At 38.4% G+C, this 24,842-nt stretch overlaps 2 protein-coding genes and 2 long non-coding RNA genes across 7 annotated transcripts in view; 2 read left to right on the plus strand and 2 right to left on the minus strand.

Annotated features, from left to right (window-relative positions):
- Window positions 1-7,823, minus strand: part of LOC146512599 (uncharacterized) — a 64,083-nt gene extending 56,260 nt beyond the window's left edge. The window contains exons 1-2 of one of the 2 annotated variants that reach the window (XR_014875653.1): window positions 5,197-7,804; window positions 3,944-4,085 (exon numbers count right to left, since the gene is read on the minus strand). This is a non-coding gene — a long non-coding RNA (uncharacterized LOC146512599). Of the gene's footprint in view, window positions 1-952; window positions 4,086-5,196 lie in introns of those variants that run through there. The other variant, XR_014875652.1, reaches the window with a different exon arrangement.
- A 678-nt stretch (window positions 7,824-8,501) lies between these two features.
- Window positions 8,502-15,744, plus strand: LOC146512601 (catechol O-methyltransferase domain-containing protein 1-like). 2 transcript variants are annotated; one of them, XM_085169800.1, is made up of 7 exons: window positions 8,502-8,627; window positions 10,447-10,571; window positions 10,685-10,790; window positions 13,292-13,410; window positions 13,593-13,647; window positions 14,835-14,968; window positions 15,068-15,744. In XM_085169800.1, the coding sequence occupies exons 2-7, from the start codon at window positions 10,467-10,469 to the stop codon at window positions 15,218-15,220; spliced, it is 672 nt and encodes a 223-aa protein (XP_085025926.1). In that variant the 5' UTR covers window positions 8,502-8,627; window positions 10,447-10,466; the 3' UTR covers window positions 15,221-15,744. The 2 variants fall into 2 exon arrangements, with proteins under 2 accessions (XP_085025926.1, XP_085025927.1); XM_085169801.1 differs by lacking the exon at window positions 8,502-8,627 and adding an exon at window positions 8,949-9,098.
- Window positions 13,654-14,301, plus strand: LOC146512602 (uncharacterized). Its single transcript, XR_014875654.1, has 2 exons — window positions 13,654-13,852; window positions 13,916-14,301. It is a non-coding gene; the product is annotated as an uncharacterized LOC146512602 (long non-coding RNA).
- Window positions 15,745-16,564: 820 nt separating the features above from the next.
- On the minus strand, window positions 16,565-24,007 carry LOC146512603 (non-selective voltage-gated ion channel VDAC2-like). 2 transcript variants are annotated; one of them, XM_085169811.1, is made up of 9 exons: window positions 23,910-24,007; window positions 21,592-21,663; window positions 21,414-21,463; window positions 18,427-18,579; window positions 18,299-18,351; window positions 17,983-18,210; window positions 17,732-17,882; window positions 17,548-17,605; window positions 16,565-17,461 (listed from the first exon to the last, which is right to left on the minus strand). In XM_085169811.1, exons 2-9 carry the CDS (start codon window positions 21,656-21,658, stop codon window positions 17,370-17,372), a joined length of 852 nt encoding a protein of 283 aa, XP_085025937.1. In that variant the 5' UTR covers window positions 21,659-21,663; window positions 23,910-24,007; the 3' UTR covers window positions 16,565-17,369. The 2 variants fall into 2 exon arrangements, with proteins under 2 accessions (XP_085025937.1, XP_085025936.1); XM_085169810.1 differs by lacking the exon at window positions 23,910-24,007 and adding an exon at window positions 22,529-22,683.
- Window positions 24,008-24,842: the final 835 nt, after the last annotated feature.

A 24,842-nucleotide genomic window follows, 5' to 3' on the forward strand; every position in this document is an offset into this window, starting at 1 on the left:
ACATATAATTGAAAGGAAGAGATAGCAGCTAGTGAGTAGAGGAGCTGGAGAGGGGGCAGGCGGGAACTGAGAATCATCACTGCTAGAGACATATCACAGCGACAGCTTTATGGCAAAGGAGCGGCCCTCTTTGTTTTTGGAGGAGGGAGGGGGCTCGTAACGAGCAAGATCCAATTTTCTGATTCATCTGCAAACGGTTCGGGTTGAGTTTAGTATTCTGACGCCAGGCTTCAACCTGGCCCGCATGGGCGTAGAGGTCACCGAGAGGGCTGAGTGAGCTGAAGTCATGAGTTTGTGCTCACACTGTCACAGGCCTGCTCATATTTTTGCTCTCAGTGACAACGGGCCTATTGTTCTCCCTGATAAGGCTCCAGTGTGCACAGTAATGGGAATTAAGCAGGGCATAAGTCATGGAGAAATTGGGTGACAGCAGATCAATAGATAGTGGTGAAGCCTCAGGGACCATTAGTGAAGAGGGCTCCTTTGTTTGTCCGCTGGTGGGGAGATTCTGTGGATGTTTGGGCCTGAATTAAGTGTCGAAGCCAAGAATACGCCAAGTTCACCAGAGAGGAGGGAAAGGTGCTTGGCGACACAAGCCTGACACGTGTGTTTTTGCAAATAATAGGATGTCTTTATCAGGTCACATCAACCTCTTCTTGCAAAGTCAACAGCAGCAACTGCGTCTAGTAACAATTTCCCAGTCACTCTCAGCAGTCCCCATAAACACGCTGTGATTTCATTTACAGGGACCATTATGTTATTATTCAATCTATGGATTATCGAGCTTTATTAGGACAGTAACTCTCATAAGAAATGCAGTTTTTATTTTTCCTCACTATAAAAAAAATCCCATGTACCTCCTCAGAGGCTGACACTTTAAAGCACATGGGCATTTTCTCTTTTCTAGCATTTTATGTGTTTATGTATAATTTGTTTTACCTTTTTACTATAATCCTTTGGCACATTAAGGTAGATTTAAACCTTTTTTAGATTTTTCATACAGTGGCAATACTGTTGATCCGACTTAACCTCAAGCTGACTTTTTAAACAACTGTGTATTTAAAAAAAGAAAGAAAAAGTCAGTGAATATAAAAAACAGAAGTCTTACATTGCAGATCCCAGAAACCAAGCCAATAATTCTGACTAAATATTTTCATGCTGCAATCAATTTAGCAATAGGTCAAGAAATCTATTTTAAATCCGTGCTAACAATGCGGCTCTCAGTATGGGTGTGTTACCGAGAGCATGCGTGGCATACAGTTACTTATAATGGACAGTGGAAACAGTGCAAATAAAGACGCCCTGCAGCCCTACTTTGGAGCTGGAGGATGAAAATGCATTAGCCCTGCGCTTGACGTGTTTAAAATGATTAGCCACAACATGTGACAACTCTGATAAGGAAGAGTCTCCCATTAAGTTCTTCAGGCAAATGCATATTGTGGCCATCACTCCGGGACATTCCCACTTAAATGCACAGATAATTTGTTGTTGCGATGCATTATTCCTGTCCCATAACCAACCCCGGCCCAGTGAGCAACGTGCCACTGATAACTAAAGATATTAATTAGTATATCACCATCGTGGCACATCCACTTTCACTATTAATAAATTCCATGCCATCAGGTTGTGATTTAATTATAAATTATGTAAATGGTTGCCATGAATGATTTAAGCCTGTGAATTTTATTGGCTAAATGGGAGAGCAGAATTTAGGTGTATCACATGATCACAGTGATGAGGATTTACACACTCCAGTGATGACAGCACAAGTACAGGAAGGATTATTGTGACTAGATAACGATTCCATGTAGCCCCGCCCCCCAGTTAATGGCAGGAAACAAGTCAGATTCCTGAATTATTGAAAAGCGATACAACTTTAATGGCTATTAAGGGACGTTTGTTAGCGTGTATATTAAAATTAGCCTAATATGATGCTTTTCTTAATTTGTGCAGGATATCCATATTAACCATAATGAAGTAGGTCGCTGTTTGTTTAAAGTAATCCCTGTAAGCCAAACGCTTTGACTTCATACTGCTTTAAACACTCAGTTTGTATTTGTTTTACCTAGGGTCCGGTATGCTATGCAGTCACTGTCCACTTCATTAGGTACATCGGATCAACTGCTGCTTTACACAAATATGTAATCAGCCAATCACATGGCAGCAACAAACAGCATTTAGCCATGCAAACACGGCCAAGACAAGTTCAATCGAAGCATCAGAATGGAGAAAAAAGGTTATTTAAGTGACTTTAAATAATCAAGGTATGAGGAAGAGCATCTTAGATGTACAAGACCTTGAAGTAGATGGACTATAGCAGCAGAAGGCCACACAGGGTGACACTCAGCCAAGAGCAGGAAACTGAGGCTACAGTACACAGGGCTACACAAGCACTGTGAAATCAATGTGATATCATGTCGCTATCCACCAAACCAAAACTGAAGAATGTTTCAGGCACCTTATTGAATCAATGCTATGAAAAATAAGGCAATTTTGAAGGCAAAGGGGAGTCCAAACCAGTACTAGGTATACCTAAAAAAGCATCCAGTGAGTGGAACATCAAGCGAATAATGTATAACTATGTAATACTGTTTCATTATTAACATTTTCTTTTTGTTTGTAGTTTTTTTGTTTTTGTGGTTTCTTTAAGACTTGTTGTTCACAAATCACAAATTTATTATTGGTTCCATTTCTTTTGTAAGGTTTAAATTGTGACGTGTAAGTCAAGCAGTTGGATTAATCAGCTAATGGCTTCACAGCCACAGTTGCCCACATCGCTAACTTGGTCGGCAATTTAAATCATTCTGAACTGCAGGTCACTGCTTGCTGTATTTCCTGTTTGGAGAATTTTGCTGTAATTAAAAATAAGGACATCATCTTCCCCAGGCAAAGCTAGAAATATAGTAACATAAAAATGTCCACAACACTGGTGACTAGCACGAGAAAGGCTTGTGCTAGACTGACTTACAGAAATAACACCTGATGGACACATTTCTGCATTAAAAACATTAAGTTAGTCACTCATTGGAATGATTTTGGTAGGATGGGCTCAAGACTCGTCAAAAATGTAACAAAACGCCCTCCTGTCCCACTCAAAATGGACACGATGTCAGGCTGCATGAATGACGTGAAACTAAAATGGCAAATCAGTCTGACTGTCAGGTGATTTCTTATCTGTTTTTGACATTTTACAGTCTCATAATCAGCGGTCTGACAAGCATAAGTATTGTGTAACAGTCTATAAAGGCTAGAAGCACAAAGGGAACCTTTTTTCTGTCCTTTTACAGTGAAATGGATAGCCGAGTAGAGAGCCAAATCTTTTTCTTTTCTTATTTCTTTAAACCACTTTTCTTCCTGTCAAGTTGATGTAGTGCCAGGAACAAGGAGTATATTTGGTCTGAAGATGGCTGTCAAATCAGACTGTCAGGCTGCACTTTTTGATGGAGTTGTATCACTCGCTCATCTGTCAGTCAAAAAGAAAGACTGCTGCCAAAGTCAAATTCAAGAGTTGAGACGAGCGGACTTACGTGGCATTTCATTGTCTGGAAGGCAGAGAAATCTGAGGCACCGAGTTCAGCTCTGGTTTAAAATTTGTGGGGCACATTTGCTAAGTAAAGGAGTGACAAGGTGGACGGCTGATATGGCATGACACTTCTCTGAAATGCTGTGCGCAGACAGATAATTGACTCAAACGTTCCCGGTAATCAGTGATAAAAACAGAATATTGCCTCATCAAACTTACAGAGAAAGCCTACACACTTCGCAGAACATTATTCATTGTGGCATGAGACACCATAAAAACACTTCTTTTCAGCACACTTGAGTCAGGCCAGCCTATAAAATTCAATCATCACAACAGTGTCAGACATTGTTCTGGCCTACCAGAAAATTCCCCGACCCAGGAAGCATGCAACTCTGCCTGATTGTTATGGTGTTTACTCACACAAGAGGCTTACCCCGAGGCAAGCTCCACGCCTCGGCCGCCCAGCTGCAAGTGTCCCAACCTTCTGCAGAAATACACGATGCTCTCCAGCTGTTCGGGCTCCGTCAGTGTCCAGCAGCGGCCGGTCAGCATCGAGTTCTGCCTTGGTACAGCAGATCAGAAAGTGCAGAGATAGCAAGTTATCTGTCAGGTACAACCGGTGCGGGAAAGTTTCATTTAGAAGCAGCAATTGATCTATTTGCACTCTGAGAATGAATCCAGCCCAGTGTGGCTGACTCAGACAGACAGTGTTGTATTACTGGCCTCCAAATGCACAGGACTTACAAAGCTCCTCATTCAGTGTAATATGAGTGTTTTGAAACACTGCGTTCTGTATATAATCTCCATTCCCAAAAAATTATAGACATAAAAGATTTTTTTTAAAGACACAAATAATTAACCTTAAAAGAATCTTAACTTTTATATACACAGGAAATATGTATACAGGGCAGATATAAAACAAAAACACATCTAATTGTTGTTGTAATACTCATTAGTCGGCTTTCATGGTAACAATTCTGGGTTTTAATTGCTAATTTTCAGCTAAATTAGTTGTTAATTGTTGGAGGGTTCGTACCATACAATATGAAGGATGCTGTTGTTCTGACCTGTCAGTATTTGCTCACCATGTTACTGTATATTTGAGTTATGTATTTAACAGCATTTTCAATTATTGTTACTTAGTCTCATTTTTAGATGATCAAGAACAATTTTTCTTCTAATTTGAGGTTTCTGTAAACAACTGAAAATGTATTTCTCATCACTAACACACATCCCCACAAATGCTCCTCTAAAATCTCTATTCCGCTCTTTTATTAATCAATTTCTTCTTTTACTTTGCGTGACAAGATTTAAAGCTCAAACCAATTTTTTTGTTTTTTTGAAACGAGATAAAGATTAATAATAGCTGTTTAAAAGCTTCGAGTCTACACTTACAGCAGCTTTTCTCCCCTGTTATCCTGAGTGGCATATGAGTCATAGAAGTTATTAGAATGAGGTGTTAATCAAAGCTGTGGCTTTTAAATGGCTCTCGACGGCAGTTTGTTGAACAAAAGCGCAACTGTAATAATCTTAACGCTTACCCTGCTTTTAATCAAAATGGCCCAGTGTGACAGAATAAAAATGTTCCAGTACGCCACAATAAATAAAGGCCGTCTGTGCTCTGCTTGGTTTATTAGCTGATACTTTCCCTGAAGTGTGTGTGCAACACTTACTGTATCTATACACTGTAGGATAATCTCATCTCTTTGTGACTCCCTGACCGAACAGCAGTCATCATGATGGCACATGCTGCAGATACACAAAGGAAGCCGTTTAAAAGTTTGCATTATGTCATGCTTCTTGTTCCACATCAACACAGGGGTCAAACCAGTGCGATTTAAATGGCATAAAGGTCAACACTAATAATCCACATGTGAATAAAACAACTGCTTAAAACAACAACAAAAATGTGTCTATCAAACCTACAAACTATGTCAGATAAAACTACAGGCCACTGTTCTTGTTTAGTGGGCGGTAAAGCAAAACCTCACATTGAAATAGCTGGATTTCATTACTATGAGGATGCTGCCCCCTTGTGTAAGAACACTTGTATTACATGTCTTCTCATTTAACTTTCTGTTTAGCAAATACAATGTAAGAAAAAAACAAAATAATCTAATCTTGATCACATTATATACAGTATTACTTATGATTAGCTAATAATTTATGTCATGGATGATTTTATTTATAATATGTGAATAAAGTTCAAATGAGTACTAAACTTAAATATTAACAATGTGAAGACTGACGGATACTCAAGGAATAAAAGGAGTTATATAAGGAGGAGTAATATTAGGACAGAGATGTTGAAAATTGATTGCAAAAGACAAAAACATATTGTCTCAGTGCTCACATGGAGTTAACAAACATTAGAACATGTAAAAGACAACTGGGAATTTGGGGTCAAATTTGGAACCAGAAAGTGAGACAGTTGGGTAGTGTACACTGTTCTGCTAAGGGGACAAGTACACGCTAATTTGTGAAACTTTAACGAATTATTTGGTAATTTTCCCACATGGAATAACTCATTCCTTAGAGCAAGAATACACTGATAAGCTTCATAAGAACATGGTTGTTGTTGTCTTTACGCTATAACCAAAGCAATGAAGGCTGGTAACAACTAACTAATCGAAATGCATTTCAATTGAATTGGTTTTCAAAGATTCATGGGTTTTTACTGGGTCATTCCAGCACATGAATTTACATGAGGTGAAATTCATGTCACGGCAAAGGCCCAAAAGAATAACACACACTGAGAGCAATATATAGAAAAACAAGAAAGGTATTTACAGCGTAACAGTGTAACCAGGAATATATTTAAAGTGGATTTTCAATAAGAAAATGAAAAATACAAATAAATATAAATGAATTTCAAAGTCTCAGACCTGTGTGTGTTGGATAGTACAACATTTATCTTATTTTGGAGAATCAGAGGCTACAGAGCACCATCAGAGTCCAACAACCTTACAGACCTTTCTCCAATACAATACAATAAAATCCAACAGACAGAAAAAGTAGTTGATAATGGGAAAGCTGACCAATGGCTGGACATAGCAGCACAGGAGGCTGGGGTCTGCCACACCAGACAAGACCCCATGTGCAGGCTGTGCAAAGATGCCCCTGAGACGATCCAGCACATAACAGCAGGGTGCAAGATACTAGCAGACAAAGCATACATGGCCAACAATGTCATAACCAAGTGGCTAGCATAGTACACAGGAGCATCTAGGCCAAGTATGGCCTTAAAGTCCCATGGTCAAAATGGTCAAAATGTTGAGAATGACCGAGCTAAAATCCTGTGGGACTTCCAGAAATTGATGGTCAAACTGGCTAACCAACTGGACATAGTAGTGGTGGACAAGCAGAGGAAGAAGCCCATAATGTGAGATGTAACTATACCAAATGATAGCAACATCAGGAAGAAGTGACACAAACACAAACAAAAAAAAAGCCCAAGGTGGAGGGTGAAGGCAACAGTGGTCCCTGTGGTAATCACAGTACTCGGGTCAGTGACCCCCAATCTGGGCAAGTAATTTTAAACAGATCCCAGAAACAACATGCGATATCTCTGTCCAGAATAGCACACAGCTAGGGACAACAAAGATACTGTATCGGCCCCTAAAGCTCCCAGGCCTCTGGTAGAGGACTTGAGATTGGAGGATAAAGGATGTGGATAAAGGGAATCTGCAAAGTACTACTGCATTATTACTGCAGTAAACTATCATAAATATAGTATTTGCCGCCGCACTTTAATAAAATGGAAACTTTGGCTTTATTAAAGTGTATAAAGTTCCATAGAAATAAAAATATTGATTATGGGACAACGTGCCACTGTGCCAAAGAAAAGTTCATTCCTGAGTGGCACTAAAGTTTAGAGTTTATGCTATCACTAATAGGGCTGGGAAAAATTATTTACATATATTATTTTCCTTATATCCTATAAAATCACTAGAAAAACCATCTTAAGCCCTACCTAAAATACCCTGAACCAACTGAATCATACTTAAGTCTGTGACCTGTATGGAAAATAAAAACTACAGCCTAAAAAAATAAATAAATCAGCAGAGATTAATTAAATTCTTAAACAAACTATTCAGTTTTCTTCAGTTTTAGATTTTCCTACTAATTCTTTATCAGTAAATAAATCAAAGTCCTGACCTACACTTGGCTGATGTAATATCAAGTGTTGTTATATTGCTATTTCCCACAGAATTTCAAAGTACACTGTAAATTTAATGTCACTGAATTTAACTAAATTGTATTTGATTATTTGTTACATTTGTTTCTTTAATCTGAGTGAAACGCTCACTGATTCTACAGCCTACTTTACAGTTTTCAGTCTATGGTTTCAGACGTAAAAATACGTGCTTTTGACACTGCATTTCATGATTTTTATTTGTATAAAACTTTATACTTCCATATTGCAATTTTTAAATTTTAACTTTACTACACTAACAGCTGTTTTTACTTTGCAGATTTAGACTGCATATAAAACCTGAGTAGATTTTACAGTAAACCATGTTTCTCATAAATAAATTAACCAAATAAATGATGAGTCACAGTGAGTCAGTTGCTGCACCACTAGAACAATAACCAGTGCAAGCGGGGATTATGCAATGGCATGCAACATTAACGCCATCAATGCTCCACACGAAGAAACATGAAATATATAACATCATAAAATTAGCACCAAAAGTAACAAAAAGTATCCTTACAATGACGTTTTATAGTGCAGAACTATAGAAATGAAAACTTAACTTTCTGCATGAAACGTACTTCTAGTTCAGGTACTTGCTGATCATTAGAAATACACATTAATCTGTTTCAAATTTATTTAATGTGCGAATGTGCGTGTTTTATTAGGACTACAGTTACACTTTCTGATATTTGTCTCCTGGCATCTTTAAATCATAGTGACCCATTTTCTTTCTGCCGTTAGGTTTCTGTTTTACAGTCCTATCAGGAGAGCTGAAGCAGGTCACATGATCGTCACTACGAATACATGAATGTGCCATATTTTTAAGGTTGGTCAAGCAGGAATTGAGTTATTCGCGTTTCTGTCGCACCTCCAGACCAACCACACCAGACCCGTCTCTACTTTGCGGTGAGTTCTCGTTTTCGTGTAGTCGATTGCAGCTACAGTATACGATTTATTTAAAACCCTGAGTGGGTATGCAACATGTTTTTCCCTTTAGTTAAAATGACTCCGCCCCTGTAATTATGTTTATCAAACACACATTCCCTTCTTGTCACCCTTTCTTTCTGAATTGCCTCTCTTGTTTGCTTTGATTTTACATTTTACTCGTGGTGTTTTGTGCCAAGCAGAACACAAAACAGTAGGAGACGCAGCTGCGATTACAATTCTACAAGTCTAGACTTGTAGAATTGTAATCGCCTTTCACCCACCCCGGAGCGGCGCCTTTACGCGTAGTATTACGGTACAGTGGCGAGGAAACCCGGAAGAGCTCAAACAGCGCTGAATTTGTGAAAGAAATGTCATTTCGTATCGTTTCTAAAGAAGTGCTGGTGGGCTCCATCACGCTTGGTGTTGTTTTTGTTGCCGGCTATTTTATCGGTAAGTTCAAAGGCGGACAATGCTACAAAAAGTAATCCTTATGACGTGACGTCGTCGCTAAAGCAAGAAAGCCTGTCTGTAACAAGGTGTGCGCAAGGTGACTTAAAGCCGAACCATAGATATGGTGTTTGTTTTTTATGTTTATTATTAATGAGTGGAATACAGGAGAATTGTGTGTGACTCAGATTTCTATTGTATTTTTTAAAACTGTACTTATTCATTACCGCAAGTTAAAAGCTTCAGGGTTATAGTGGTTTTATTATTGGAAGTTATGTTTACGCTTAGCCCGTATTTGTTGCGTTGTTTTGAACGGGAAATTTTCATTAATCAGATCTCAGGATCTGTTTATCGTATTTTTTCCTTCCTGTTAATACAGACAATTAAACCAAAAAAATATTCCACTTCATGTTTTGTCGCTGTAAACACTTCGAGTTTGTGTTTATGCCGTTTATCTAAGAGGTCAGAGCTTCGACGCTGATTTGGGGTCTATTGAAATAAATATGCGGTTTCCAGTGATCTGGAAGTTGTAAATTGTGTGAATTACCTTGGTACAACACAAAATGAAGAATATGTTGGTGCACTAATGAACTTATGAGAAGCTGAATCTGAAAAAAAAAACACAGCCTCCATGATCACATCAATCTTATTTTTAGATTCAGATTATGTTTTGTAATGCATAAAGTTTGTATAAGCCTGAGTGAACACCTAGTGTAAGGCTTTGCAGTACAAAGTCCTCTTCTAATCATATTTGCTTCACTTTCTATCTACTGTTTAACTTGCTAGACTTACAAAAAAAACCCAACAGCTTCTGAAGTGACATTTACAATACAAATTGCATGGTTCACGTGCAAATAATAATTGTTTGTAATAAATGATTTATTCTCGACTTCAGTCTTAGAATCATCCCATACAGTTTGCTCAGTTTAAATTATAGTGTGTAGAGTGTAAAAATGTTAGAAAAACTCCCTCAAAGATAGTGTTATTTTTTTCTGCTTAAGTCATATTTTTACAGCTGATTAAATGCCATTTTACAGTAAATTAGGCCCCATATTTATACAAATTTACAAATGCCACATGGATATGTTCTATGTCTACCAAATTATATTTAACAAAAGATGTCAGGTTAACTTATCTGACAGTATTCAATATTAATTTTTTGTCTCTGCTGCTGCTGCAATAATTTAATTTCCCTGTTGAAATCGTTTGGGTTTGAACTTAATCAAATAACTTCTACTTATTAACTAGATCTTAGGTTTCCTGAAAGATGTTTAAGCTGGCTAGGAGTCCTCTGACATCATTGTGCTCTTAAGATCCTTATGTCTTTTTTATGGTTTGTTTGTGCCCTCAGGAAGAAAGAAATCTTCCAGAATGAGCATCTCCAAAAGTCACTGTGGGGGGAAAGACAATCCACTGTTACAGTATGTTGTCAATCACTCCGTGAGGGAGCATCCGGTGCTGAAAAAACTCAAACTGGTAAGGAGGTCTTGCTGCTTGTGCTCTGGCAAATCTATTGTAATAAATCTAATCAGGTTTCATATGGCATTATGAAATTTTATGTAACCGGCTTCCGCTCCGCTTGCCTTCAGAGAACAATGGAAGACTCCTGGAACGTGATGATGGTTGCCTCTGAAGAGTCACAGTTGTTGGCCAATTTGGCCAAACTAATAAAAGCCAAGAAAGCGATAGAGATTGGTAAGGGTGACGAATTTAACATCACACGAACATCCAACTGATAAAAACATTCGCAGCTTTTATGACTAACCTTTCCCTTTTTTTCACCTGTTCAAACACGGTAACATTGCACAGTATGAACACAAAACACTGGCTACTTGGAGTGCACAGGAAATTGCATAGAGAGCAGGACATAGAGCAGGCAAGTCTTCAAAGTGGACTAAACCTTTTTTTTGGCATGTTTAGCAATCAATCCTAATCAAGGAGCCGTGGGTGCTGATTTAGTTCATTGCCAGACCAAAGTAAACTCGATTTTAATGATTGAATCAGTTTTCTAATATGTGCTTTAGTAGTTGCAGTTGGCAGCAGATTAGAATCAAGGATAAAAATATTTATTTACTTTCTCCATCACCATCAAACGCATGCAAACTTCAGTAGCAATGTGACACGCAGTTTGAGATGTTTTCAAGTTACAGCGAGATTTAAATGGATCACTACCTGTTCTTCTTTTTAATTTTTGCTACTGCTTTGTTTGCATACTTAATTTGTGTTTGTACTACTAATATACAGTGGGGCAAAAAAGTATTTAGTCAGCCACCGATTGTGCAAGTTCCCCCACTTAAAATGGTGACAGAGGTCAGTAATTTGCACCAGAGGTACACTTCAACTGTGAGAGACAGAATGTGAAAAAAAAATCCATGAATTCACATGGTAGGATTTGTAAAGAATTTATTCGTAAATCAGGGTGGAAAATAAGTATTTGGTCACCTCAAACAAGGAAAATCCCTGGCTCTCACAGACCTGTAACGTCTTCTGTAAGAAGCTTTTCTGTCCCCCACTCGTTACCTGTATGAATGGCACCTGTTTGACCTCATCATCTGTATAAAAGACACCTGTCCACAGCCTCAACCAGTCAGACTCCAAACTCCGCCATGGCCAAGACCAAAGAGCTTTTGAAGGACACCAGGAAAAGAATTGTAGACCTGCACCAGACTGGGAAGAGTGAATCTACAATAGGCAAGCAGCTTGGTGTGAAAAAATCAACTGTGGGAGCAATCATCAGAAAATGGAAGACATACAAGACCACTGATAATCTCCCTCGATCTGGGGCTCCACGCAAGATCTCATCCCGTGGGGTCAAAATGATCATGAGAACGGTGAGCAAAGATCCCAGAACCACACGGGGGGACCTGGTGAATGACCTGCAGAGAGCTGGGACCAAAGTAACAAAGGTCACCATCAGTAACACACTACAACGGCAGGGAATCAAATCCCGCAGTGCCAGACGTGTTCCGCTGCTGAAGCCAGTGCATGTCCAGACCTGTCTGAAGTTTGCCAGAGAGCACATGGATGATACAGCAGAGGATTGGGAGAATGTCATGTGGTCAGATGAAACCAAAGTAGAACTTTTTGGTATAAACTCAACTCGTCGTGTTTGGAGGAAGAAGAATACTGAGTTGCATCCCAAGAACACCATACCTACTGTGAAGCATGGGGGTGGAAACATCATGCTATGGGGCTGTTTTTCTGCCAAGGGGACAGGACGACTGATCCGTGTTAAGGACAGAATGAATGGGGCCAAGTATCGTGAGATTTTGAGCCAAAACCTCCTTCCATCCAACCTCCTTTGAAGATGAAACGAGGCTGGGTCTTCCAACATGACAATGATCCAAAACACACCGCCCGGGCAACAAAGGAGTGGCTCCGTAAGAAGCATTTGAAAGTCCTGGAGTGGCCTAGCCAGTCTCCAGACCTCAACCCCATAGAAAATCTGTGGCGGGAGTTGAAAGTCCATGTTGCTCGGCGACAGCCCCAAAACATCACTGCTCTTGAGTAGATCTGCATGGAGGAATGGGCCAAAATACCAGCTACTGTGTGTGCAAACCTGGTAAAGACCTATAGTAAACGTTTGACCTCTGTTATTGCCAACAAAGGTTATGTTACAAAGTATTGAGTTGTATTTTTGTTATTGACCAAATACTTATTTTCCACCCTGATTTACGAATAAATTCTTTACAAATCCTACCATGTGAATTCATGGATTTTTTTTTTCACATTCCGTCTCTCACAGTTGAAGTGTACCTCTGGTGCAAATTACTGACCTCTGTCATCATTTTAAGTGGGGGAACTTGCACAATCGGTGGCTGACTAAATACTTTTTTGCCCCACTGTATATTATGGATCAGTATTATATAGATGTCTTTTTTTAGGGATGTTTGTGGCTTAATAGGCTATTGACTTATCCGTTTAATAATTTAAAGGACGAGAAAGCACGAGTTTGACTGTATTTGTTGCTCCTTAAAATAAAAAAAATATTTTACTTTAAATTATTTTAAAGACAAAGACACATCCTTGCTCTTAAAATTCTTTCATTTCATTTCATCAGTGAGGTGCTCTCGTCCTGCATATCCACACATGTAAAAAGAGAGAGTAAAAAGAGAGAAAACTGTATTAAAGCATGCAGTATATCCCACCCCCTTTCTGTTGTCATGCACAATGATAATTTCTTCTTGCATCTATAGGGGTTTATACAGGTTACAACACACTGAACATGGCACTGGCCTTGCCTGAAGATGGAGTTGTGATAGCATGCGATATCAGTGAAGAGTACACCAACATTGGTAAACCCTTCTGGAAAGAGGTATGCTTCAAATCTGTGTTTTATTGTTTTATTAGATGTAATAATGCTTATAACAAAGTGCCGAATAGTGCAGAGCATGATCAGTTATCACAGGGGAAGTATATAGCTCTGTCTGACATGTTTGCAAATAGTTGAGTAAAAGAGAAGCCTACTGTTAAAACATTGTTTCTTTCCATTAACAGGCTGGAGTCGAGAAAAAAATTGATCTGCGCATTCAGCCAGCACTGAAAACTTTAGGTACAGTAATGTTTCTCTTTATTTACTCTCATATATTTAACTGGAGATTTGCATTTTACTGATAAAAATGTTCAAAAATGTCTTTCCCAAAGGTCTGAGGATGCATTCAATTTCCTTTAGTAGGACAGAGCAGTTTGTGGTAGTCTGCGTCTAACAACTGATTTAATTACTCTGGGGGTGTTGCTCTGCGAGTACTTCAACTGGGGTAAATTCAATTCAATTCAATTTTATTTATATAGCGCCAAATCACAACAAATGTCGCCTCAAGGCACGTAAAGGTTCAACTTGTTGAAAAAGATAATACCTGTTGCAGATACAGTTTACTGGAGGTTTGAGTCAGAGAGTTTGGTACCAGGGTAGCATGGATCGTTAAAATAACTTTCTGGAATCTTTCACCATGTATGATTTAATAAATACTAAATAACTACTAAAGTAACATTGCAAGTAAAGTAGTACTTTATAGTCTTACATTCAGATGTTAAAGTGGGATTTGGGAGGTGGTAGATCCGGTGTGCCTACTTAGAAATAAGTCATGTAAGGGTCATTCCACACCCACTGAACAATCATTTCCAGGCTGATGACCTGCAATTTCTCTAAATGTGCTTCTTAATAGAAAATTGCCAAATTTGAGCTTTTTACAGTTATAAGTTAAATAACGCACACGCTATAAGTTAAATAAATTTTAAAAATATATACTTTTTTAAAATTATGATGAAGTAATAAAGCCTTCAAAGCTCGTGTGCAGCTGTCAAATTTGAAATAAAATCCAGCACTGAAAGCACACAGAGTGGAAAAAAAATAAACTTGCATATGAATTCACCATTAATGATGAGCAGCACCAATGTTGGCTCTTGGTATTATGTATATTGTTTCATAGCCCTTTCTTTATAGATTTCTATCACACATTCTTCTGATAAGGTATCTGACTGAAGTAAATGGCACTTGGTTGATCCATCCATCCTTTTATGTGAGCGTGCACAGAGCCTGAAGCAGAAAGCCTGGGTTAACAAAGAGAGACGATAATCACCACTGTGTTAGCCACTATCTCTGCCGAGGGTTTGCAGTTGATGCAAATTAAGCCAAGCTTTGTCAAAGTTGCTTTGTAGTACACCAGCTGTGTGACAGCTACAATACTCTGAGATGGACATGTTACTTTCTTTTCCCCTCTGTTTCATTGTCTCTTTCAGATGATCTCCTGTCTTCTGGCCAAGCAGAAACATTTGACTTCATCTTCATCGATGCTGACAAAGTTAACTATGACAACTACTACGAGAAGTCTCTGCAGCTGTTGAGAAAAGGAGGCGTCATTGCTATCGACAATGTAAGCGCTACAACCAAAATAAGCACAAAACACACAAATTCTTGCACCTTGCCAAGTTCAAGCGGCAAAACCTCTATAAAAATGTGTCTGATGCTGCAGGTGCTGTGGGGTGGGAAGGTGCTGAATCCATCCCCAGATGACGCAGACACTGTGGCCATTGACAAGCTGAACAGGAAGCTGTACAGAGATGCCCGAATTAATCTGAGCATGCTGACAGTAGGAGATGGAGTCACCCTGGCCATCAAATTATAGTGTACATCTGAGAAGTGCAACAATTTATACACTTTATAGGAAAACCCTGGGTTGCCGCTAGTGCACAGTACTTAAGTTGTACAACAGAATTTGATAAAAAAAATAAAAAAAAAACTCCATGTGTTTTGTTTATGCATTATTTCACTAAACTGACTTCATATAATATCCTCTAATTGGCATCAAGTTAGACGTGAGAATAATGTTGATTTCAGTGCTTTATTGTCAAGGACACACAAACAGCTCCGATTAGTGTCGCAGTCCAAAAATGGGAAGGTGTTTAATTCACTCAGTCTGTGACTCAAGTCACAGTGAGGAAAATGAGAATGCATTTAGCATTGACTTGCAACTTAGAAGCTATTGAAGGTAGCAGAGGTCCTGAACTCTTAACTGAGCACAATCAAGCCTCTCTAGGAAACAAGTCCAAACCAAGAGGCTGGGTTCAGTCTTCAGAACATAGTTTGTTAGAGTGACCCTTGCACGGGTATCACAGTACTAATAATACACGAAAGTAGAAAGGGTTTAAATAAGGGGGGGGGGGGGGGGGGGGGTTTACTGTGAAAAAATACAAACATTTGGCAAAATTTTACAATAATAAGAGGGTTATGAGCATACTAAGAGTATAAGAATAATAATTTCCAATAAATAAAATCCTTTATTGTCTAGAAATATCTAGAAAGACAGTTTCCTGGCTAACAGCACCAAAAACAACAGCTTTTACTTAACAACTCACCTCAAAATTGCTGTCATTGGTAAGAAGTGAGCTTCACAGATTCAAAATGTCCTTTGACAAAGTTTTAAAGCCTCTTCTAGAGTAAATAAAGGTGGATGACTCTCACACGGCACTGACAGCTGAGGTAAACATTGAACTGACCGCTTACACAATAGGAAAAATCTTTGTGGTTAATCCAGTCCAGAATATGAATGCATTCACTACAGATCAAAGGTTGCCAGTTTTTGAGGTAACTCTGGGATAAAAACAGATTATTCCCTGTTTTTTGCTAAGTGATATTACAAAATGTTTTTATGCAAACAGTAGTAGAAACACGTCAGCAAGCCGACTGTGGAAGTTATGGGGTACAGTCTAAACTTAACTAAAATTTTGTTTTTGATTTCTCTCGATTGGCTCAAACATGTTTGTCCTATAGGAGCGACTGTAGCTAGGATTATGCACTCAACTGAGAGGCGTAAGAAAACAACCCAGTCGACTGCAATCTACCCTAACCTTCCTTCTGTGCGAGTATTTGATTAAAGTAAATTGCACGTGTTTTGTTATTGCATAATTTAAATAAACTGACTTTGTATAATATCCTTGAATTGGCATCAAATTAGAGGTGAGAAGAAAGGTTGATTTCAGGACTTTATTGTAAAGGTAGACACACACCAACACACAAACAGCTCCCTGATTAGTGTCACAGTCCTCAAAGGGGAAGTAAAGTGGATAATTCACTCAGTCACTCAAGCCACAGTGAGGGAAATAAAAATGTATTTAGCATAGCCTTGCAACTTAGAAGCAGCTAGCAGAGGTCCTAAACTCTTCAGTCAGAACATTTAAACATCAGTCAAACTGCTCTTTAGTTGTTTTCTCTAAGAAAACAACTAAAGTTCTTTCTCTAAGAAAACAACTAAAGCACAGCCAGGAGGCTGGCTTCAGTCTTCATAGCATAATTTGTTGGAGTAACCCTTCCACAGGCAGCATAGTACTACCAAAATATAAATAAAATGTGCAAATAAAACAAAGGAGGAAGAGCTTAATTAAGGGAAAAATCCTACTGTGCAAAATAACACCTCAGGTTGTGATCACACTTTAGCAAAGGAACAAGTTTTTGTTTTGAAAACCACTCTTTGTCTTTGTCAAACTCAAAAAAAAGCTCATGTTCAACAGCAAGTGGAAGGTTTTTCTATAATTATCATTATGGTAAATTGAAAGTAGTAATAGCTGATTAATAAATACATGTGACTGACTACTTATTGTAACCACAATCAAAGGAAGTAGGTGGAAAGGTTTCCATCTCATCAGTGCTTGTGTCCTGGGGGTTCTACTTTGTTTTGGCTTAGTCGTTAGAATATACGTTGCTGACCACACAGGAAGGCAGAAGGCCAGGTTCTGCCGATAATCCTTCCTCTTCTTATGAAGTAGCAGACATTATCCTTATGCCTCCAATTCCAGGCCTAGACCTAGTTTGTGGCCACCAGCATTGATATTCTTCCCATCAACAAGTGCAGAGAGGGTGAGTTTCATGCCTGAAATATTAAGTGAACTTAATGAAACGAGGTCCTTAAGATATAGAAGTGTTTTTATTGGACATTATTAATGAGGTTGTTCTTACCGGGCCGGAGAGTCTGGGTGTACCCAACTCCTACCAAGCTGGCATTATTCACCTTAGCCTGCAGGGGAAAAAACCCCACATGAAATCATTTAAGCACTGAAAGTTACTGTTAGTCTTTTATTCTGGACTACAAACTAGACTTTATAATATCTTTAAAATGTAAGAAAATGTGAGAATATCTTACTGATATGGAGGCACTGGAGTCTAACTGGTATTTAGCAGCGATTCCAAAGGAAGTGCTGTTGTTGCCCGCTGTCCAGGCCAGATTCACAGCGGTCTCCAGGTCATCATTGACCTTCTGATAAATAGAGCCACCAAACTCTGAACCATCATTTCTGAGGGAAATGGGGGGGAAACAAATACACATTACACCTTGACTCACGGATCAATAAATTATATTAGAAATCATTAAAATATTGTCTTTAAAAAACATACACATTGGTGTGGAGCTGGAAGTCCCCAGTTTTGTAACCAACAGCAAAGTTGCTCTTGGTCATTTTGGATTTAGCCGTGTCAAAGGTCATCTGGTAACCTGCCAACCATCCCTCATATCCGGCCACTGCTGCTCCATGAATAGTAGGACCAGCAAAGTCTAAATCTACGTCAACACCGGCATTAAGGTACTCCCTTTTATAAGCCGTTTTAACCTTGCCACTCTTCTTGCTGTGAAATTAAAATGAACATTTTACATAAGATTACTGAGTTAGTAACAGGCTGCCAATCATGAATTTCCAATCAGTAAATAACCTACCCAGTATTAGGTGAAAACGTTGTCTCAAATGTAAGTTTCAGGCCTTTGGTGATCTAAAAAACAAAAATTAATTTACTTTCCAATTTCATATTTGGAATGATCAACACTATAGCCAAGATATAAATTACCTGATCTTCAACACAAATTTCTGTCCCGAGAGTGTTTTCCGTGGTCCACTTCTCCGTGAACGTCAGCCCATATTCAGCCCATTTGTACTTGGTTTCAAGGGTTCCAGTGACCTTGCTGGTATCAACATTGGATGAGCCTGATGTTTTAAATTCCTGAAACAAATAAATTAGGGAAAACGATACTGGTTAGAAAAGTCTGTTATCTGTCATACATACAAATGTTAATAAGTCTGATGTGTATTTTAGTGTATGGTACCACTTGTGCATTGTACAAATTACTCTTGTATAGTACTTCAACCTTTTTTTTAATGTACCTTCGTTTTCTTATTTTTCTATTTTTACTGTTTTCTAAATATAAACCAGTTCACTTTTTCTGACCCTTGTGCTGCTGTCAGAAGTTCACTTCTATCTATTTCAGACTGTCTTTATATATTTTCTAGATTTTACACCAAACATAATAACAGGAGTCAAAACAATTATCCGTTTAATTTATATCTCAGAATTTAAATAAACAGTTAAAACAAAGTTAACTGATTTTTTCTTTCACTGTGACAATAAATAACAATTTATAATTAACTGTGGTCTTATCTTCATTTCACAATTACAAACAAGCACAATCTGATTAAAGCAATAACTCACAAAACAGTTGTACTTCATGATTCTCCTGAAAACACTGGAGTATTAACGCACAACACAGCTTTTGTTTTCTTTAAATTGTGTGTTTGGAGTTACAATCTTGTTGCGTTTAAGTTCGCAGTGCCTTATCCCATCGATTTTTTTTTATTATTTTTTTTGGGGGGGGGGCAGTTGTGCATCGTTTTCCAGTTACACTTCTATAACAATCCCTCTAAAGGTCCTGCGAAAGCTGGTGTGTTTTGCAGCAACTAATTCTTCCAGAGAAGAGCAGATTTCCTTTTGTCATCCTCGGCAATATGTCTGTGAAGGTTCTCAGTCATCCAGGTCATCGTAGTCAAAGGAGCTCTCAGAGGTGAAACGTCTTCAAGTAACTTAAAGAAGTCCAGACGCTTTTCTTTGCAAGCTCCTTTGACCATTTTGTCATCCTCCTGACTCCACCTGACACCTGACTCCAAGAAGGTTTTAGAGAAGTCACTAATACAAAGCTTTACATACTTTTTCAAACCTGCACTGCATGCTTAGGTGTGTTCACTAAATACATATTTGTGTGCCTAGTTCAGTTAGATTGAATTTATCGTTAAGTTTGACTTGGATCAATTTATGTTTTATTTATATTACTGTAGAAATTGCGATAATCGTGGATTAACAAGCTTTTTTCCTATTCTTGGATTAGCCAAAGAAAACAAATAAACCGATGGCCACAAGTTTTCTTGCAATTTTATCCATAATGAGGCGCTGGGGAGCATACCAGATGTCGTGAGGTCATGCCTGATGTGACGTTTTCAAAGGTGCAACAAAATCAACCTCTTTTTTTAATGTCTTTAAATGGTTAGACTGTAACGTGTTACTGTAATCCGATTACTTTTTTCAAGTAACGAGTAAAACCGTGATTTTTTTGCGAGAATGTCTCATGACAGTGACGTAAGCGAGTGCGACATTCGTGACAACAGATGTGTGCAGATCAACAAAGGATAATATATCGAGTGCGGGAGAGTGTATTAGTGTGCAGTGTTTAAAGCGTGGAAGTACTAACCTTACTTTGAGTTTGATTCCATAAAAAGTGACAAAAACATTAGCGTCCATTGTGCGTGGGGGAAAAAAACCTTCTTTTTACAGCGAAAAAAACCCCTAAACTTCCAAGCAAGCACCAAGTGCGCTATCACGTAATGGCAAAATTCACAGAGAAACTTGCGAATTCTTTTACTGACCGTAAACACAAAGAAAATATTTTATTTTATGTGCTGGAATGTGCAGAAAATAGGTTTAAATGTTAAACGAATTTCTTCCAGTCAGAGAATGTTGCATATAATTAATTTTTTGCTTGATGCATGAAGTTAAAAGATTAAAACTAATAAAACAAGTTTTAAAAAGGGACTTTTCCATTTGATTAAATTTTTTATGATGGATTATGCAGAAAAAGTAGAATTAGGCTGAAAGATCTATCGCTTTATCACCTATTCAGGTTGTAAATCGTGTTTTTAAAAAATAACTAAGTAACTAAATAATTAATTACTTTTGAAAATAAGTAATCAGTAAAGTAACGGGATTACTTTTTGGGGGAAGTAATCAGTAATTAGTTACTGATTACTTTTTTCAAGTAACTTGACCAACACTGGTTATATAACCATATGAAACCAAAAAAAAAAAAAAATCTCAAAAATAAACTCACAACTAACTTACTTTTAAAGGACAAACAACACAAGACATAACTTCCTATGAAACATCTACAATTTGTAACACTACTTTACAAAGTTCCATCACTAAACAATATACTCAGAAACACAAACTGTTAGGACCACACAGCACCAGGAAACCGGGCAAGGCAAAGAAAACACGTTAACAGGTGTTTTTACATGGAGACAGAATTATTTTACCACCAAACTTGTTAAGACTAACTCCAAACGGAGTTCAAAGCTACATTTTATGGCTTTGCTGTGGAAACATCAACACAAACAAGCCAGATGCTGACTTTATATGGCAACACAAATTGGCATTACAGTTTACTGCATTTCCCTCTTGTTAGCAGAACAATGGAGCATTTATTGTATTTATGATTTATCTATTTTTATGAGGATATTAAAATCTCGTACTCCCCAGGCAGAAGAATGAGCCACTGCCTGCAAGAGTATGCAAGAAAAAAAAAAGTGCCTTGATACAAATGTTTGGTCATGCTGCTCAGCACTAACATGGAATCACATATTTGATAAAATGACAGTAATGTTTGTTTGCCATTTAGGATCTGCAGGCCCTTTACCCTCTGACCTATGTGTTGACATTTCATATCTAATAACAATATTAGTATACATTAGCTACATTTCAACATTGGATGTTATATTTACAGTTAAACTCACCACTCCACTTGAAGACTTAGTCTTCACATCAAGCTTGACGAGCCCAAAGCCTGCAAAGACAATGACAGTGAGATGCTACTTCCTGTGCTTGGAAAAGGCATTTCCAGCCGCAGACCTGACCTCTTCAGGTCAGCAAATACACACTTATAAAGGTGCCTTTTATCTTTCTTCCAGTTACCATATCCCTTATTGAAGATGTCCTTTGCTGATTTGCCCAGGTCTGCATATGCTGGTGGGACTGCCATTCTGCCTATATACACAAGAGAAAAGTGAATGTAAATGGTGACACAGGAGTATAAAAAGCAGCTTGTTTTTAAAAGTTAATAAAGGAATAAAAGAATTAAAACCAAGCATATGTATAGGCATGGGCAAAATGTGCGTCTGTAAAGTGTGATAGCTGTGGCTGTCAAATGGAGAGGAAAGTTACAAATTTTACAACTGGAAATATTTTTAAATTCTTGTTCTACTGTCAATTGCTTTAAACTCAATGATGGTGAAACATTATACAGTGAATGCATTAAGCAACCAAAAATAACTAAGAGAGAAGTAATAAAATCCCAGCTATTAAAACAGGATAAACATTTTATAACCTTGACTACAATTAATGTTTCTGTCAAGTATTTGTAATTCCAAGATTTTATTTTAATATTTATTTGTTTAACTGCTGTCACTAGCTGTATATAAAGACACGAGTTCAGGTGTCTGTCACCTTATTCTCAAGGTTAGACCGACGTTTTTAAGTAATCAGAGCATGGAGGTTATTGGTTAAGAAGGCAAAATGCTATAACAGATTGCATACAAAAGAGGTTTAAATAGTATGGAAAAAACTAAGTGAGCATCTAGGTCATGGATTCAATAAGTGAACTGAGCTTTACTTTGAAGACGTTATCAAAATTAAAGAGTGTTAGTTGAATATACATTTATTTTCCATGCAAATACTTGCCAACACAGCACTCTGCGTGATCACAAGAGTGTAGTAAGGGCATAAAATTACATACAGTCTATGGGTAGGGGGCGTTTTCTAGCTAGCAAATAGAATGTCTGACAGCGGTACCTCCTGCACTACAACAAATAAAACACGGATAACGTGTGTAAATACTCAGCCTATTACTTACCGAGAGTTTCTTCTCTTTATTATATACCCACTAACTTGACAGATAAGAAAAGCTGCGGAATGAGCGAGTACAGCCGGTGTAGGACGATATGGAGGAGACACCGCAGCAAACAACCTGCTGACCTCGGCTCAGCAGGACCCGAAAATATAGCTGTGCGTTTTGTGCCCGACTGAAATAGGAATCGTGTAGTAATTGTTTAAAACATATGGATATTAATTTATACATAAATTATATTTTACAACAGGAAACTGAATTTTGAAAAAGCGACTTTCACGTTAATAATGCGAGAGGTCTTCCAGGCAAGTGGAAGACCTCTAAATCACTATGGCAACCTATATACTACTGAAAGTTACATGCTTATGTATACAGAGCTGTACAGCTATAGTGCTACATTGGTGCCGCTCACCAAATCTAACGTATTATTCACAGGTTTTACATAATCAGGAGGAAAAGCCTTTGATGACAGGATACACTCGTGGATCACTTTATTAGGTACACTTCTTTACCTGCTCGTTAAGACAATCTTGTAGCAGGCCCTAGCATGACAGAAGAGTCTTTAACGGGGCAGTCGCTTATTTTCTTCATCAGGAGACGTAGGGTAGTTCTGAGGAACTTCTGAACATTTATTGGACATCGTTTGAACGCAGTGAAAGCTACAAAATAAAAATATATAGTCCTTTTGTTGTGTCACAACATGGCACAGTCTGTGACTTCAAGCACCAAAGGAGTGCAAATAAAGTCAGAATCCGAAAATAAGTGCTCCAGAGTTATACATCAAGTCATTAATGAATATAAAGTATTTAAATAAACTTGTATCTAAGTGCTGCGCAATGTCATCTCATCACAAACCTCGACTCGCTTGCAAAGCGTGCAAACACCTGCGAACGTTAAACATTCGTCTTTTTTTTCATGCTAGCTTGAGAAACACGTGTCTGAGCTAAAATTAGCACATAGATGCTAGCAGCATAAGTATAGAAAGAGAAAGATGCGAACATAATAATGTACCTTACACTACGAACATACAGAGAACATTGAAATTTAATCATTGTAACTTACACAAAATTATTTTGTTGAGAGCGCCAGATTTCTCCATACTGTTTAAGGGTTACAAACCTCTCACCGAGTCTGCTATTTATGCTACTGCGAAAACTACAGTGGCAGTAATTTAAGAAAAAGAAAAAAATTTGTACTTAAATAATTCGCACATTAATTGCAAGCAAACAGAGTATTCAGAAATTCCTAAGAAAGTCTACTGGGATTTTCCCACATAACCATATACAGTTTAAAGAGACTGATCGGAAAAAGAGAAGCTATCCAGTGACTGACAGTTCTCTGGGTGAAAATGCTTTGTTGATGACAGAGTGCAGGAGAAAGGCCATACCGATTTAAGCTTCCCGAAGTGACTCAAATAACCACTTGTTACAACCCAAGAACGAAGAAGAGCATCTCCAAGCCCACGGGTACTGAGGCTTGAAGCAGATGGGCCACAGCAGCAAAAGACCACACTCCCTTGTACAACCCATTATGCTAACCTGGGGACTGGTGAGCAGCGATTGGTAGTACAGCTTTGCCAGTATAACTTTGAAGCGTGTTGCAAAGCCGGACAGGACAACACTAATGGGGATGGCTCCAAGATTCCTTACCAGGAAGAACCTATAAGGGGAGGACACAGATGAGGACATTTTTTCCATGTGCTGAACTTCACATATCAGCACTTGACAAAAGGCGACTTTACCAGCTATTTGATCACCTTAGGCTTTATCAGCGTGTGGTATACACACAAAGACTCCATGATGGGAAAGAGATTCAGCAGCTCATTGTCCTAGAACCCTTCCAACATAAGATATGCAAGAGCCAACATGAACATAGGGGGCATTTCAGTGCAAAGAGCACCTCTCAGACTGTTGAGGGGGAGCTACTATTGGCCCACAAGGAGTAAAGACAGTAAGAACTGGCTCGGCAGTGCAAGCGGTGCACACTGGTTAAAGGTATCCAATACCTAGTGACATTCAGCAATATTATAGCACCACTTGAGGTCCTTGCAGTGGACTATGTGGTGATGGTGAGCTGGATGAACAGGTAGAGACTGCTGAGGCCTCTGAAGCAAGTGATGAGGCTCAAAGCAGCTCTGTGGATAGCCCAGTATCTTTCCCATTGACTTCCACAGACACATAAAGATATGGTTTCTCGCTTCTTTTTGTTGGACTTTTAACCTGATATTTAATTGGACATTTCAGCTGCTGTGGTTATAACTCTAATGGACTAGGACACATTAAGAAAAAGACTGCGTGTGGGACCATATTCAAGGACTTTT

Source organism: Neolamprologus multifasciatus, chromosome 8 (assembly GCF_963576455.1).
Source record: "Neolamprologus multifasciatus chromosome 8, fNeoMul1.2, whole genome shotgun sequence".
NCBI classification, from domain to species: Eukaryota; Metazoa; Chordata; class Actinopteri; order Cichliformes; family Cichlidae; genus Neolamprologus; species Neolamprologus multifasciatus.